This window comes from Entelurus aequoreus, linkage group LG09 (genome assembly GCF_033978785.1).
Source record: "Entelurus aequoreus isolate RoL-2023_Sb linkage group LG09, RoL_Eaeq_v1.1, whole genome shotgun sequence".
Lineage (NCBI taxonomy): Eukaryota > Metazoa > Chordata > Actinopteri > Syngnathiformes > Syngnathidae > Entelurus > Entelurus aequoreus.
The window spans coordinates 24,360,645-24,378,927 of record NC_084739.1 but is presented as its reverse complement, the minus strand read 5'-3'; the positions used below and the strand labels follow the sequence as shown (position 1 = coordinate 24,378,927).

Below are 18,283 nucleotides of genomic sequence, written 5' to 3'. Positions count from 1 at the left end.
AGGGTTGAAATTCTTCTGAATTTGCATTAAATCAGGTTGTTTTAGTTAATAATCATGCTGCAAGATCTAGCATGTTGCATTCAACGTTTATTCCCATTAATTTCCCATTAATTCCCGTTGATTCCCATATATACCCGTTAATTCTCATGGAAAGTGTCAGGCTTGTCCCTGACAGTTTAGTTATGTTTTGGTTTTTCCTCTGTCATTTCCTGTCAACGCTCTTATTTTGGTTATTTCCTGATTGTCTCCCTGAGTGCTGCTTCCCCTCAGCTGCGGCTGATTGGCACCTGGGCACACCTGGTGTCAATCAGCCAGCTGCTATTTAAACCTGCCTTCCCCTCCAGTCAGTGCTGGATTATTGTCATTGTAATACTTGTCATTGTAGATCCTACTTGTTTTGTCGTTTATACCTGAATCCTGTAGCTGTTGGCAGCGTGCTGTTTTTTGTTCCTAGTTCCTGTTTGCTGGATCCTGTTTCCCGTTTTTCAGTTTGGCTCCTAGTTCCTGGTTTGTGTCTTTTCTTTATTTTTACTTTTGGACATTAAACCATGTTTTCTTTTACCAAGCCTGCCTTCTCTGCATCTTGGGGTTCGTCACCAACAACAAAATGTGACAGAAAGTTTCCAACTTTGAATATTCCCGGAATTTTGCAACGCTATGCATGACCAATAATTAGTTACACCTGCACAATATGTCACACTGGAAAAAAATACTTATGTTACTGGAGGGAGGGCTAAGGATTTTGAAGGTATGCAGAAACCTTGACCTTTTAATCTTGAATAAATACCTCAGAGCAAATTGGCGACTTTTTTGCTCTATTTTTGTCGATAACTTTGGTTGCGTTACTGTGAATTTGTTCATGTTCAGTTTTAATATTTCTATTTCAAATTCTTTCATATATCATCGATACGCTGGAAAATAATTTTCATAAATAAGTGTCACCTTGATGTAGAGTTCCAAGTGTGTATAAAAATGTTTTGGATTCATATGGGTTTTTAAAAAATTATTTTAGGAAAAAGCCACCACTGTGTCAAAGCCCTGTGAGGAACACTTGTTCAAAATTGTCTCCTCTCAGTATGAAACATTTTACATTTTTTCTTCAAAATGGGATCCTGAAATTCGAAAATGCATGATTAAATTGTGACATGACTGTACAGTTAAATATCATAGTAATAATAGTAGTCAATGTGGACTTAAAAATGGGCTATTAGATTTGGAATCTGACACAGCAAAAAAAAATGCATCAAAATGTGTTTTATTACTAAACTTATGCATTATTAGGCCTGATTGTCACACTAGTATGGTAGTAAGCCATCCCTTTAACAATTACTATGTGGAGAACTCGTTTAATGACATTTTTTCAAAATAAACTGACATAATTAGTTCAAAGGGGCATTCAAATGGTTAAATGAATAATTAAAAACATGACATCTTAGCAATTTGTATTTAGGACTGAAGTTGATTGAGAGATTTGAGCAACAAACTTTAAAAAAAAAGTGATCCATTCTTAACTAAAACATTTTGCCAGTGTATCGATGATATATGAATTTAAAATTGAAACTAAAATATTCAAATTTAACATAAAAAAAACTTCAACATTTTTTTTTTGTTCTGAGTAACACAACTAAAGTCATGGTCAGAAATGGAGCAACAAAAAAGTCCCTTACATAGTAAGTGTTGAAAGTATCTGATACATAGAATAACCGTTGTTGTGTTAGAAATCTACAATGAGCTGATAGTTTAATCATCAATTAAAATTGTCAATTAATTTTACGCATTGTTTTTCAAAAAGAGAAAAATGCCATAATTATTTTAAATGGGCATTCCATAAAATATTAAATATAAATAAACATATTAAATAATTAAAACAAATTAAAACATGACACATTACCTATTTTTTTTAGGACTGAAGGAAAGAAAAAAAAAAAAGCAGAAAAAAATACGAATCCAAACTTTTATATACTTCGAACTCCCTGAGGACTGCTGTTCAATTAAGTCTTTTCCTTTTTATTTTACTTTGGTCTGTCTTTGTTTATTCACAAAAACCCGTAAAAAAATCAATAAAGATATTGTTGGAAAAATACAATACAAGAGCGAGTTTTCATCAACCCTGTCCAACAGATATTGTGCATGTGTACTTACGAGTCCTGTTGCTGAAAATAACAGGACTGTAAATTCCATGATTTGATTTCCTTTCCACCTGATATTCTAATCATACAGTCTTACTGGAACAGTAGAGGACATTTGTTGGTTGCCGATAATACTATTAACCCCTCTCTATTTTTGTGCTTCATCCTCCAGGGCCTTGATTTTGAACTAAAAAGGTATTGATTGATTATTGTGTGTCGAGCAAATGAAATTGAGTTTATCGATACTTCTAATAGCGACACTCTCAGTGATTTGTTGCATTGCTCCAATTTACTGAGTCATCGTAATCTGCCATTTGGCTGAAGCATGAGAGCTGTTTTAAACTGTGTCGCCTCCTCTAATTGCTGCTGAGCACATGTGACCACTAAATCACACAATCTGTTTTTTTATTTTATTTTTTAGCCACCCCCCAATTTTGTCCCTTTGCCTTATCACCATTAGAGAGCATCTTCTTTTTCTCCTAAAACTGCCACATACTAATCCATAGATACAAATGGTCCAATCTCTGGTGTGTAATTATGTTTGCAAGAATGATTAGCTATTAACATCATTTGCATGAGCATACTCTGGGTAATGTTAATGAATAAATATGCTGCTGTGGTCTCTGGTGGAATTAGCACATACGTTTTTCTGCCTTATCGGGTTCTGCCATATTTAACGACTCTCTGGCTGGTGCAGAGATTTAGTGTTGACTGAGGTCGGCTGCAGTGTCATTAATCTACTCAAGAATCTACGCGGATAAAGTCATCATGTTTGGTTTCAGCTCGCTTGTCCTTTGCATTCTGTTCTTTTTCTACCGTCCTTAATGCGTCTTGACACTCCGCTCTGGAGTAATGGCTCTGTGTCGCTACGCTGAATCGATGCCTGGTGCCTTTGCCTATCTGAGGTCATTTGCTGGGTAATGAGAGACGGTCTTTGCTCCCTTTGAAGAAGATGCTCTGTTTTCATACGGGATGCTGAATAATTAATAAGGAAAGTGAGCAAAAGAAAAGAGCACCATCCACTTTGCGTGTTTGTCTTCGTTAATATGCAGAATATTTGCTGATCATCAGAGCGCCCACAGTACCGGGAGGGGAAATGCAAATATAATTATTTAGCACACACAATGTGATTTATCAAGACTCAACCGCGTATATATTTTGTACGTCTAGGAAGAACGCGCAAAGCTGCAGTTGTGCAGAAATCGCTGCATGCTTGTCAACATTTTAATATTACACTATTGTCTGTTCAGCAATATAATTTTATAATTTGATAGCTGCTGGATAACTTCAATGAGGCCTACTATACAAAACTTTTCTTACTTTTTGTGCATTTGAGATCTGCATTTGTCTCGCAAATTTGAAATCAAACCATGGAGGCACGGCAGAGATATTTATAAATCAATCTTGCCTTCCTTCATACTTTCTCCGAACGAGCCGTTCGTAATTTGTCCAATGTGTTTGTTCCACATGTGACATCAGCGGATATGTCTCTATATGGTAGAGGTTTACCCGAAGAGCTTTGCATGAGTCCGCCATTGTAGTCCGACGCTGTTGTGGGGCAGATTGGCTCGAACATGCACATACATCCTCCACTGTTGCCATTTTTAATACAAAGTAGCGTATAGTTCTAACTTATAGCTGTCATTAGACTCAATATGGAAGTAATAATAAATACAACATGGCTGGCAGGGAGAAGACGCAATCGTAGTGGTGGCACGTAAATGAAACAGCCCACAAAACGGCGCATCCTGAAGAGACAGTCAGGAAGCATTTTGAATAGAGATGTCCGATAATATCGGACTGCCGATATAATCGGCCGATAAATGCTTTAAAATTTGATATCGGAAATTATCGGTATCTGTTTCAAAAAGTAAAATTTATGACTTTTTAAAACGCCGCTGTATGGAGTGGTACACGGATGCAGGGAGAAGTACAGAGCGCCAATAAACCTTACCACTGCCTTTGCGTGCCGGCCCAATCACATAATACAGTATCTATGGCTTTTCACACACACAAGTGAATGCCATGCACACTTGGTCAACAGCCATACAGGTCACACTGAGGGTGACGTATAAACAACTTTAACACTGTTACAAATATGCGCCACACTGTGAACCCACACCAAACAAGAATGACAAACACATTTCGGGAGAACATCTGCACCGTAACACAACATAAACACAACAGAACAAATACCCAGAACCCCTTGCAGCACTAACTCTCCCAGGACGCTACAATATACACCCCCCGCACCCCAAACCCATCCACCTCAACCTCCTCATGCTCTCTCAGGGAGAGCATGTCCCAAATTCCAAGCTGCTGTTTTGAGGCATGTTAAAAAAAATAATGCACTTTGTGACTTCAATAATAAATATGGCAGTGCCATGTTGGCATTTTTTTCCATAACTTGAGTTGATTTATTTTGGAAAACCTTGTTACATTGTTTAATGCATCCAGCGGGGCATCACAACAAAATTAGGCATAATAATGTGTTAATTCCACGACTGTATATATCGGTATCGGTTGATATCGGAATCGGTAATTAAGAGTTGGACAATATCGGAATATCGGATATCGGCAAAAAAGCCATTATCGGACAACTCTAATTTTGAAGATGGCCTGTAGAATATATCCTATGCACAACATCACATGTTATGTAGACCACAACAAAGTGTTTTAAAAAAAAAAGTAAACCATAATATGACCCCTTTAAATTGATGCATCTTGGTGTATTTTTATATCCATGAAAAAAAACTATTGCAATATGCACCTTCCTGCAACTGGAACATTCCATGGCACGCACGCAGTTTGTGCAAGAATCTTCCATGAGCGCACTTTCAGAGAGCTAAAAAAGGGAGTTCCATGTGGATGCACTGCAGGACTGCTTCTAAAATGCCCATAAAAAGTGGCACATGTCTTCTGCATGTTTGAAAACAAAACGCAGCAGGTAGGTGCATGACAACATGAATGTGCGTAGCACACACAAAAACCTCATTTAAATGTGCCGGTCTGCACCAGTTATCAATTGTACATGCAGTCTTAGTAGATCACACGCAAAAATTGCCACCAATAGTAAACGCAATTTTAGAGTTTGCGCACGCTGTTTAGCGCGTGCTATTTGGCTCCTTAAAGATCATTATCAAAATGCTGTCTGGTGCACAGCCTGTCAAAAATGCACAAGTGTGTGTGTGCAATGCTACACCTTCCATCTGTGTCAATCAGTGCTGATCTAAATGACCCAGCATGTCAACAGCCCTCATGAGAGTGCTCGTCAGCGAGCAAGATAAGGTCGAAAAAGCCATTTTGGGTGCCATAAAGGAAGTGTTGTCTTGATATCGATGTCATTTATGACTTGCCAAGGATGGTTATAAAGGTGCTCTGTGCAACAACAAAAAAAGGGAAGAAAAGTGCTGGCCTGCAGAGAGACTCAGATGAAGTATTGGCATTATGGAAAAAACGTCACATCACCTTGGCCTGGAAGTGGAAGGTCAAGGAAATGTTTATTATTTTCAGCATTTGTTGATTTGTTGACAAATACCCAGCTAGGAAACTAATATGAGAGTGTGCGTATATCAGTTGGTGGTACATGTACCACTAGTGGTACGGGGGCTCCATCTAGAGCAGGGGTGTCCAAAGTGCGGCCCGGTGGCCATTTGCGGCCCGCAGGTAATTTTTTTACGGCCCCGCGGCACATTCTAAAAATACGATTAAAAAAATAAAAAACATAAAAAGTGGTATAAAAGAGCAAACAGGTGAAATGTAACAAGAACATGTTGCAATGTTTACTCTAATAACACAAAGCTGCCATGCAGGCTGTTTCTTTCTTTAAAAAATAATAATGAATCAAAATCAATGTCATTATGAATTACTGACCTATTCAAAGCTCCAATTACGTCACATTAAATATTCCACTTTGGAATATTTTTTGGGGAAAATATTTTGTGTCTGCCATATAAAAAACTAAGCTGTTTTGTTTAAAGAAGGGCCTAAAACAAACAAACAAAAAACATAAACAACAACAAAAGTTAGAATTGACGGACAGATCTGAAGTTGATCTTGAGACTATTGTGTTAAAAGTTTAAAAAGTATGATTTATCTTTTAATACTTTACCGAGCAGGACCCTTTTGGATCCCCAATAATTTTAGTGGGACTTTTTTTTTTTAAGTGTCTATTTAAGTTGCTCAAAAATAATAATGAATTACTGTTGTTATGAGTTATGCTATGAATCTAATTAATATATAATCTCAAATATTCCACTTTAAAATGTTATTGGGGGAAAATATTGCATATTTTGTGTTTTTTCCATAAAAAAAACTGGGTTTTCTTTGACAAAAAGAGCATACAACTTAAATCTTGAAAAAACACTTTATATTGACTGATAGACCTATTGTTGATCTGGAGATTTAGACCTTGAATAATAATAATAATATTAAATATTGACACATTTTTTATATATTTTTTTACCTAAACCCTTTGGGGTCCCCAGGATCAAGCCTGAGTGGAGGCCTAAATGTATATTTTTCTATACATATATTGTATTGTTTTTTAAAATAAAAAATATCAAAATGGCCCCGGCTTGCTTTGATATTTCAGTGTGCGGCCCTCAGTGGAAAAAGTTTGGACACCCCTGATCTAGTGGTATGCCTAAGATTTGATTAATTATTTACAGTGTTTTATTTCTCTATATTTTAACACAGTGTTACTATTCACACAATGTGCAAGTAACAATGGCCAAAAATATTAAATATACGTGTTAAATGTTATTAAATAAATGTGTCTTGTTTTTAATGAATACAATGGCCTACTACGCTACTGTATTTTCATGTTGGTCATTATGGTGGTACTTGGAGAGCCAAGTGTTTTCTGAGGTGGTTCTTGGTGAGGAATCACTGGTGTATATTGTACGTGTGTGTGTGAGATCAGGTTATGGTAAGGAGCAGCATTTGCCTGGACCCGAGCTCATCTAAGATGGACTGATGCAAAGCGGAAAAGTGTTCTGTGGTCTGACGAGTCCACATTTCAAATTGTTTTTGGAAACTGTGTCCGGACCGAAGAGGAAAATAACCATCTGGATTGTTACAGGCGCAAAGTTGAAAAGCCAGCATCTGTGATGGTATGGGGGTGTATTAGTGCCCAAGGCATGGGTAACTTACACATCTGTGAAGGCACCATGAATGCTGAAAGGTACATACAGGTTTTGGAGCAACATGTGTTGCCATCCAAGCAATGTCTTTTTCATGGACGCCAGGGGCGTCACTAGGTTTTAAGGACAGGGGAGGGCTTAGCCCCCAGGAGATGCACAGGATGCGAGCGAACGTAGCGCACGAGCACAAAACTTCACAAACGGCTTACAAAGATTTAGAAATTAATCATTGTTATTATTATTATTTCAGTGGGTTTATTTTCAATGTGTGTTCAGTACAACAACAAACATGGGTTTGCACAGTGACATTTTGTTTACAGCATCAACAAGAAACAATTACTTGCATGATCCTTCAAGATACACTGAAACACAATGAAAGTCATGGCATTAGCCTCTATGTTATTCATTCACAACATAGAGGCTAATGCCACCACTTTAGCTCACAATACAATAATTGTTTGTTCCCAAATATTTTGAAGTTGCACAGATTACATTTTGGGCACATATGTGACTAAAATGGTTGTAAATTCAAGCCCTGGAAATATTACTTAATTACTTGAATCAAAGTAATATCTGGATCGGGATAATTTGGCTTGTATATAATATATTTATATATATATATATATATATATATATATATATATATATATATATATATATATATATATATATATATATATATATATATATATATATATATATATATATATATATATATATATATATATATATATATATATATATATTATGGCAAGCCGTTAAGGAAATTAAATATATATGGAAGTCTGAATAGAAATGAGAAACTTTTGTATATACTGTAAATAAGAAAGACTTAGAGTCCGACTGTCTGCTGATCTGATAAAGAGCCAAAGCTGTCAAAGAGCTGAGGGACCATCTTCAAAGTGCAATGCTGAAACAAATAATGCAATTAATAAAATGTAACTTCCAGGGCTTGAGATCAACGTAGTCCCGTCGTCACGGGGACGGTAAAAAAATGCACGGGACGAAATTAAATGCTCCCGGGACGATGGCTTTTAACCATTTTCTTTCTTTTTCTTTTTATGTATTTATTCATTTTACATTTTATATTAAATGTCTTGGTTTTTCCACCCTCTGAAAATCCTATGAAATGTTTAACAAGCCATCCTATAATAATACAACAGCTATTAATGTAACAATACAATAAAACAAATATATTTAATGATGTTTTTTTCATTATTTTAACTGTATATGGATTCTACAAGAAACACAAAACTTAAAAACTAAATTATTTACAATTGCAGACACAAGGTTCTTGTTCTGCAGTGCTGTGTGCTAATGTGCTTCGTACACCTGCAGGACCGCAAGGAAGGTCGCAGAGATAATGCGGACTGGATTTTGAGTGATGTGGGCATTTTCTATATGAACAAGTGGAATGGATTGGATACCGACGCACTAAAGGGGCTCTCTATCTTACGCTATGAAGTGAGGGGAAACTGAGTGAATAATGACAGGTTATATTATTATTTATTTAAACTCATATTCGGGCCACTTTATAATAAATATGTCGGCATGTATTTGTAAAAAAAAAAAAAAAAAAAAAAAAATAGATTTTTAAAAAAAACATTTTTTATCACCAAATTATTTAGGGGGGCTTAAGAACATTTTAGGGGGGCTTGAGCCCCCCTAAAATAGGCCTAACAACGCCAATGATGGACACCCCTGCTTATTTCAGCAAAACAATGCCAAGCCACATTCTGCACATAATACAACAGCGTGGCTTTGTAGTAAAAGAGTGCGGGTACTAGACTGGCCTGCCTGTAGTCCAGACCTGTCTCCCATTGAAAATGTGTGGTGCATTATGAAGCCTAAAATACCACAACGGAGACCCCGGACTGTTGAACAACTTAAGCTGCACACCAAGCAAGAATGGAAAATAATTCCACCTGAAAAGCTTCAAAAAAATGGTCTCCTCAGTTCCCAAATGTTTACTGAGTGTTGTTAAAAGGAAAGGCCATGTAACACAGTGGTAAAATTAATGATTATTTGCCAAAAAAAAAATAAGTTTCTCAGTTCAAACATTAAATATCTTGTCTTTGCAGTCTATTAAATTGAATATAAGTTGAAAAGGATTTGCAAATCATTGTATTCTGTTTTTATACGTGCCAACTTCACTGGTTTTGGGTTTTGTATTTTCCCATGTTTGCTGAAGCCAAGGGCTTTTTGAGGTTAAGGTTACAAGTAACACTTAAAACATTGATAACGCATTCATAAAATCACAAGATGATTCCATTGCTAATGAAAAAAAATAAGCCTCAAAACGTTCCAACTTTCTGAAAAAGCTGCCGCAATTTTAGGCATTTTAGCTTTAAAAATGACAAAAAAAATGGTAAAAAAAAAAAAGGTTATTATTCCCATCCTCAGTGCATACCGTTTAAATTCTTAGATAATTTTTTTGTTATTGTTGCTTTAAAAAAAATGAATAAAGTTACAAATTAAACCCATCAGTGAATGTGGTGCTTTTTTAACTTAAAATAATGAACATTGTTCAAGAAACTTTTGTGCGCTCCAGTCTCAAACAGCTGCCGATGCAAACATCAGAGGCACACCTGTGACACTGAAATAATGTGCTCCTCTCCTCTTGTCTCGGTAGCTCAGCTTGAACACTTAAAATAATTGAGTAGGAAATCAAGTGATAGCGGGAGGCATTCGCGAAAACTGGGAGGGAAAAAAGCTTGGCCAAGGCTTTTTACTGACACTCTGATCTCCCCTTTGTCCTTGAATGTTCCCTTTCAAGCAACAGTGAGAGCAGATGCCACATTAGATACTCCTGATCATTGTAACACAACTCTGAATAATGATCTCTTTTTATTGACAGTGTCACTAAGAGCATTTATTAAACAATATGTTTATTGTTGTGGTTGTGTTTTGTAATGGTCTACAAGTCCACTGCATAACACTTGAGGGATTTTCTGGTTTTAACGCCAATAAGAGGACTTTTAAATCTAAACTTGCGGTACTTTAAAACCAAAACTAACTATAAAATAGACCCCGAAAGGGACAAGTGGTAGAAAATGGATGGATGATGATAAAATAGTCTAAATATATAATATGAAATAGTTGTAAAACTGTATACTGACCTAGACACCAAAATTCCAGGTAGTGGTATCTGAATATTGCCTTCCATCCATCCATCCATTTTCTACCGCTTGTCCCTTTCAGGGTCGCGGGGGGTGCTGGAGCCTATCTCAGCTGCATTCGGGCGGTAGGCGGGGTACACCCTGGACAAGTCGCCACCTCATCACAGGGCCAACACAGATAGACAGACAACATTCACACTCACATTCACTAGGGCCAATTTAGGTGTTGCCAATCAACCCATCCCCAGGTGCATGTTTTTAGAGGTGGGAGGAAGCCGGAGTACCCGGAGGGAACCCATGCAATCACGGGGAGAACATGCAAATTCCACACAGAATGATCCCGAGCCCGGGATTGAACTCAGGACCTTCATATTGCCGTAGTGCCTCAAAGATATTCCAGGGGTCCAACTGGACACACTACATAAATATGTCCTTACTTCTAAATCGAGGTTCAGCAACCTACGGCTCTTTAGTGCCACCCTGGTGGCTCCCTGGAGCATTTTTAAAAAAGGATTGAAAATGAAAATAGATGGGGGGAAATTTATTTTTTTTTGTATGTTTTTTGTTTGAGGACAAACATGACACAAACCTTCCCAATTAATGTTTGTGTGTATGCTTCACTGATGAGAGTATTTGGTGAACATTGTTTTGTCCTACTAATTTCGGTGGTTCTTGAACTCACCATAGGGTGGACTGTGACACAACAGTTTGTTTACATGTAAAATCTTCCACTCCTTCTTTGTCTCATTTTGTCCACCAAAAGTTTTATGCTGTGCGTGAATGCACAAAGGTGCGCTTTGTTGATGTTGTTGATTTGTTGGAGTGCTAATCAGGCATATTAGGTCAGTGCATGACTGCAAGCTAATCAATGCTAACATGCTATTTAGGTAAGCTGTATGTACATAGTGCATCATTATGCCTCATTTCTAGGTATATTTGAGCTAATTGAATATCCTTTACTTTTATCCTCTTTGTATATAATTTAGTTTTGCATGTCTCATGACAGATTATCTGTATGCAATATTGGCTGAATTTCAGATAGTTGTTTTTGTGCCATGTTGTTCCAGACCACAGCAAACATTATCTAGCTTGCCAAAGATTGTAATAAATCTATTAAAAGAAGACAGCCTGCCGTTTCCTTTAACTTGGACACAAATATCTATACCAGTAATTTCAAGGAGTTATCTCACCTTCTGAGTAGCCTTTGATTTACTAATGGTTTCTAATGTTGTAAAAATGTGTAGAATAAATATTACATTTCAACATTTCTGTCAACGAAGATTTGCTTTTGCCTGCGACACATAGTCATTTTGATAGTAGGCTATTATAGTTAATATAGACACTTACGTCATGTGTTGCCTTCATTATAGGATTTATATACGGCTTTTCATTTTTTGCGGCTCCAGACAGATTTGTTTTTTTGTATTTTTGGTCCAATATTCAACATTTTTGGTTGCCGACCCCTGTTCTATACAATTCCACTTCTGATGTCATTTTTAATCAAATCCAACTCAGAGAGCGCAAGACGGGTTCTTTGCTGTGGTAAGCATTGATGGCAACCACCATCGGCTTTCTACTGCTTACCCTCTTTAGGGCTTGATGTGCTAAACGTTTGTGTGTACTAAATCAAGTGCAAACTTGATATGGCGCACAAAAAGCGGATCTACTAAGCTGTTGCGCAAAATAAGCAAAAGAGTGTTTCGTTCTTCATGTATGTGCAGAATATATGCTGATTATTAGAGCGCCCACAATACTGGGGAGGACGTAATAATAATAATAATGGATTAGATTTATATAGCGATTTTCTATAAACTAGACACTCAAGAGATGTGAGAACTTTAATATCACGCAGAAAAGGTGATGTGTACTGCATATTCCACAACATTACGAAACAACACAGCTCAGCTCAATGGACCATATGATGTCATGAATGTCTCCTTAGGCACAACTGGTAGTGTAAGAAAAATCCTCTTGGTCTTCACCACATTTGCACTCATCAATTGCACAAGCAGTCTTTATAGATCACCCGCAAAATGTCCACGAATAGTGCACACAATTTTATACTTTGCACACACTGTTTAGCATGTGGTATTTTGATCTTAGTAGATCAGGCCCTTTGTTGTCATAAGTGAGATGGATCCTATCCCAGTTGACTTTAGGTGAGAGGAGGTACACTATGAACTGGTCAGCAGGGAATCATAAGGTACATACAGTACTGGCCAAAAGTTTGGAGACACCTTCTTATTCAATACATTTTCTTTATTTTCATGACTATTTACATTGTAGATTGTCACTGAAGGCATCAAAACTATGAATGAACACATGTGGAGTGATGTACTTAACAAAAAAAAGGTGAAATAACTGAAAACATTTTTTATATTCTAGTTTCTTCAAAATAGTCACCCTTTGCTCTGATAAATTTTTCGCACACTCTTGGCATTCTCTCGATGAGCTTCAAGAGGTAGTCACCTGAAAGGGTTTTCACTTCACAGGTGTGCTTGAAGCCCATCGAGAGAATGCCAAGAGTGTGCAAAGCAGTCATCAGAGCAAAGGGTGGCTATTTTGAAGAAACTAGAATATAAAACAATGTTTCAGTTATTTCACCTTTTTTTGTTAAGTACATAATTCCACATGTGTTCATTCATAGTTTTGATGCCTTCGTTGACAATTTACAATGTAAATAGTCATGAAAATAAAGAAAATGCATTAAATGAGGACAAGGTGTGTCCAAACTTTTGGCCTGTACTGTACTTAGCACAAAAAGTAAGGACATTTATGTTTCGTTAGTTAGTCAGTGCTTCTTGGCAATAATTGTTATGCCACTATAAGCCTATTTATTAACTTTTCAAATTGTGCCAATTTTGTAAGGAACATTAATTTGTGGGATGAGCAGCAGTAATGAGTATGTGGGTTGGCCGAACAGCTTCTTCTGCCATTGACTCTCGTTTGGTGTTCAGTAGATTGGATGATTAAAACGCCAATCATGGCAGGCCTCCGGGCAGCACTATGAGACTGGATATAGGCGGTGTGACGTCTGTTCCGGATTGTCTGGGCAGAGAGCTGTCAGCCATATGGCCAAAATCGTCCTGCAAATCTTGACTGCAAATCACTGAAGACCGCTTATGGTGCCAAAGTGCCGACAGCCTGAGAAAACAGTCTTTTTTTCATTCTTTATCTAAAATAGGAATAGCACACATTAAAGACAATATATACAACATGTACAAATGTCAGGTTTTTGCCAATGGCTAATTTCACCCAGACAGTTAAATGTACACATACATCATCTTAAGACGCCCACTTCGCAGCCTGTCTCTGCCATCCCTCGTTATATGGATCTTGTCTTTCAGTTTAGATTTGGCACTAAAGCTCACTCCAAACAATGCTGCAACCGGTTTTTGGGGAACACCAGCCTGAAGTTTCCCTATCGTACGGATCCTATCTAGATCAGTCAAACATGGCATGACGGTTCTTAGAGCAGAGACCTATTGATCAGTGTAGAATGACCCATTCTCACGGGTGAAGGAAGTACAAAAAGCTCAAAACAAGAGTCAATAGCAACAGCTAGTCTTCTATCAATCTAACATGCATCTTATTTTAAGAGAGACCAGTACCTGGAAAAAACACAGTTTCTAAGTATGTGCTCAGAAGTAAAATTTAAGCAGCCAAAATGAGACTAATGTTTCTTCTATCTCTGCAGGTTTTGGAATGACAACACCAGTGACTGTGGCAGGAAAAGTGTTCTTGATTTTCTACGGGCTCCTGGGCTGTGCGGCGACCATTCTCTTCTTTAATCTCTTCCTGGAGCGCATCATCACACTGCTGGCCGTCGTCATGAAAGCTGTGAGGGAGAGGCGAATCAGGAACAGCGGCCTCCTCCCACCGGGGATCGACCGGGACTTCTCTGCTTTCTGTCTGCCGGGGTGGAAGCCCTCTGTTTACCACGTGATGCTGATTCTATGCCTATCAGCCATCACCATCTCCTGCTGCGCTTCGGCCATGTACACCCCCGTGGAGGGCTGGGGTTACTTAGATTCACTGTACTTCTGTTTCGTCACCTTCAGTACAATCGGCTTTGGGGACTATGTAAGCAGCCAGAGTGAGGCTTACGAATACCAAGGCCTCTACCGGGTGGCTAACTTCCTCTTCATGTTAACGGGAGTGTGTTGCATTTATTCGCTCTTTAACGTTATCTCTATTGTAATCAAGCAGGTGCTCAACTGGATGCTGGAGAAGATGAGCTGCCTATTTTGCCAGCGCTGCAATAAGGCCAGCACCTTTCTGGCCAGACGTAACGCCATCCGACCGGGTTCTAGGGGTCGTAACCTGCCCGATTCGGATGGACCGTTTGACAGTGACACTGAAGGGCGCAGGTTGTCAGGGGAGATGATCTCTATGAAAGACCTGGCAGCTTCCAACAAGGTGTCGCTGGCCATCATGCAGAAGCAGCTTTCAGAGTCTGCTAACGGGTATCCCAGGACGGTTTGTGGCAGCTCACGGCATAACGGTTTCTCCGGGGGGGTCGGTGCCCTTGGCATTATGAACAACAGACTTGCAGAGACCAGTAACTCTAGGTAGAGGGTTAGTGAGACATTCTTGCATTAGAAACCCTGCTCCGAAGTAAAAATGTTACAGGACTGGATTTATATGGCCAATTTCCGCTGTGATGGCAGTGATCCATGACTGTTAGATGGCGATGGCATGAGAAGACAGTAATCAAGCAGCAGGGTAAATGATTCTGGGCGAGTGCCAAACGCCAAATGCAAAAGCTGCGTGCTTATGAGACGGACATGTGAAGCCAAGAGAAGCATCCAGAGCAATCTCCTTTGTGTATATACATTTTATTTGAATGTCCATAATCAGTGGTGATAATATATTTATTTAATACTAAGTATAATCACTGGATGATACAGCACATACCAATCTATGCATTATACATGTCATGTATTATTTTGCACCACGTTGAGAACTTCTGTTGGTTTTTTAGGCGCCACGTTTTCTTGGCACAGGAGCGGAGTTTTCAAGTATGATGTAGCAGATTCGGTCGAGACTTTTAGGGTGTCGTACCAACAAGGCAACAAAGGGACATTTTGCAATCCTCTCTTGCTCGCCTTGGAGAAAAGAGCAGGGTTGAAGAATGAAAACCCATTTCTCCAGAGAGTCACTGGCCCTCTTATCAGCTCTGAACATGCTTCCGCGGTCAAAGACTTTGACTTGAAGGGTAAAAGACGCACCTTGCAAGGTTTCCTCCCTCCGCTCACAGCTGACTGTGTAAAAGAAAACAAACGATAGAGCTTTGCAATGAATTAATTGCTCTTTGAACCCAAAAGATGTATTTGTAAAAGGAAATAAATGCGAAGTGAGTTTATGCTCTTGTATTATGAGTGTGTAAGTGGGAGGTAAGTAGGTGTAGCTACAGGCACAATATGCTAAATGATGCAGACTAAAAGACACTGGATCTTTATTTATAGATGTGGTAAACAAAACCCTGAAGGATCCTGTCCCTTGCATTGATTTGTATTTTCCGGGTATTTGCCAAGAAAGGTATCATTGCAGATTCATCTCTTTGCCTCTCTTGCTAAAACAAAGATGACCCCCGAAAATCTGCAGAGGTTGATTTTCCTGCTGATTTCCAGGTAAGTGCGCCGGCCAGGATAAATGGCTAAGTGGATGTTTGCGGAGCATATTGTGCCACCTTGTCAGGCTTCACGATCAATGTCTTCATTGTCGGCGAGTGTCTCTTCCAAGGCATCTGTGATTTAAAGCTCTGCGATGATGTTTGATGTTCACAAATAGACAAAGAGGAGCTTAAAGGGAAGAAAAGGGGGAGGCGGGCAGCGGTGTCCATAGAAGTAGTAAAAGATTCCTGTCAAATCCAGATTCATGACCACTGCAAATCAGCAGCCACAGGCTCTGTTGTTCCTTACGCATTCTGGTTCCTTAATCACTCGGGTCACATGCAATACTGCATTCACTTCCACACGTAACACCACTACTACCTTGTTTCTGAACACAACACATCACAACATTACATCCAGTAAGCGTTTAAATAATTTACAATGCAGTTTGCAAGCTCGGTTAGTTTTGGCTGATTAGAATTAACGTTTGTTTTGCATTACAGGTTTTTACGCCGTGCATCCAGGTAGAAAATCTGCTTTAAATTAAAGTTTTGTCAAAGTATCCATTTCAGGACAAACATCACTTTATTACATCCGGATCTGGGTTTTTTTTTTTTCAATAGAAAATTTGAACTTAAATAGAAATTCAAAGCTCAACCTATTTTAACTGTACAGGCAATGTGTTCAAGAACATTTTAGCATGCTAAACTGTCATACAAGTGTAAAAATAAGTTAACCACTTCAAAAAAAATTAAAAAAATAAACAATTATGTCCTCAACTTTAGTTTTGATGATGAGTAGATTGGGAGGTATTTATTTTAACATAAAATAGAAACTATTGACTTTATCAGTCTCTCCGGGATTTCGCAGGCTTTTTGTGCCTAAATTCACTGCAGCTTTTTCAGAAAGTTGCAGCAGAAGTTGCAATGTTTTTTAATGAATGTGTTATCATATTCTAAATGTTCCTTGTAATCTTAACCTCATAAAGCACATGATTTCAACAAAAATTGGAAAATACATATAATATTGATGTTTTATAAATGATAAATGGGTTATACTTGTATAGCGCTTTTCTACCTTCAAGGTACTCAAAGCGCTTTGACAGTATTTCCACATTCACACACTGATGGCGGGAGCTGCCATGCAAGGCGCTAACCAGCACCCATCAGGAGCAAGGGTGAAGTGTCTTGCCCAAGGACACAACGGACGTGACTAGGATGGTAGAAGGTGGGGATTGAACCCCAGTAACCAGCAACCCTCCGATTGCTGGCAGGGCCACTCTACCAACTTCGCCACGCCCACACAGATGACACCAGATAGCAGTGTCTACTCTGTCATCCACAAGTTTCAGACAATCTCTGTATGTTTTTTGCTTGAAAAGTGTTTGTCCATCTTAAACATTCATTTACGTTCCAACACATTTACCCATGCACGTTAAGGAACATGTGTAAGTTGTAGCGAGCGATCTATGGCAGCCATTTTTGTTGGTAAAGGAGAGACTGTTATGTATATAATGCCTCTTTGCTGCTGTAGGTCGAGATTGCAAATGAGAATCTGTTCTTAGTTTCCTTACTTTGGATAAATACTGTACATTTTAAATATATAAATACCGTATTTTTCCGACCATAGGGCGCACGGGATTATAAGGCGCACTGCCGATGAGCGGGTCTTTTCAGGTCTATTTTCATAGAAAAGGCGCACCGGATTATAAAGCGCATTAAAGGGGTAATTTTATGATTTTTTTCTAAATTGAAAACACTTTCTTGTGGTCTACATAACATGTAATGGTGGTTCTTTGGTGAAAATGTTCCATAAATTGTTTTACAGATCATCTTCAAGTCACTTTCTGACCGTTGCTTTAGGATGCGCCGTTTTGTGAGCAGTCTTATTCACGCAGCTCCACTTCGACAGCGTCTTCTCCTCTGCATCTTTGTTGTAGCGGTGTAGCGTGCAAGAACGGGAGTGGAAGAAGTGTCAAAAGATGGAGCTAACTGTTTTAATGACATTCAGACTTTACTTAAAACAATAACCGGACTACAATGCCACGCTCTCCGCGCGACTTCTGCATTCTACACTTTTGTAGAGCTAATACATTCAGTGTCACTGAGAAAAAAGTTGGCACCCTGGATAGTTTTAAAGAAGGCCCCGTTTACACTGCACACCAAATCTGATTTTTTTTTGCCCTGAAGTGATACGGATCAGAATTTTTTGCCAGTCTAAACTAGGGATGATGTTTGATAAGAAATTATCGAGTTCGAGCCTATTATCGAATCCTC

The 18,283-nt window shown here is 38.5% G+C and overlaps 1 protein-coding gene across 1 annotated transcript in view; it reads left to right on the top strand.

Annotated features, from left to right (window-relative positions):
• kcnk12 (potassium channel, subfamily K, member 12) overlaps window positions 1-15,757 on the top strand; it is a 75,678-nt gene extending 59,921 nt beyond the window's left edge. The window contains exon 2 of the mRNA XM_062058397.1: window positions 14,090-15,757. Coding sequence (XP_061914381.1) covers window positions 14,090-14,967 — 878 coding nt within the window. The 3' untranslated portion in view covers window positions 14,968-15,757. The remainder of the gene's footprint in view (window positions 1-14,089) is intronic.
• The last annotated feature ends 2,526 nt before the right edge of the window (window positions 15,758-18,283 follow it).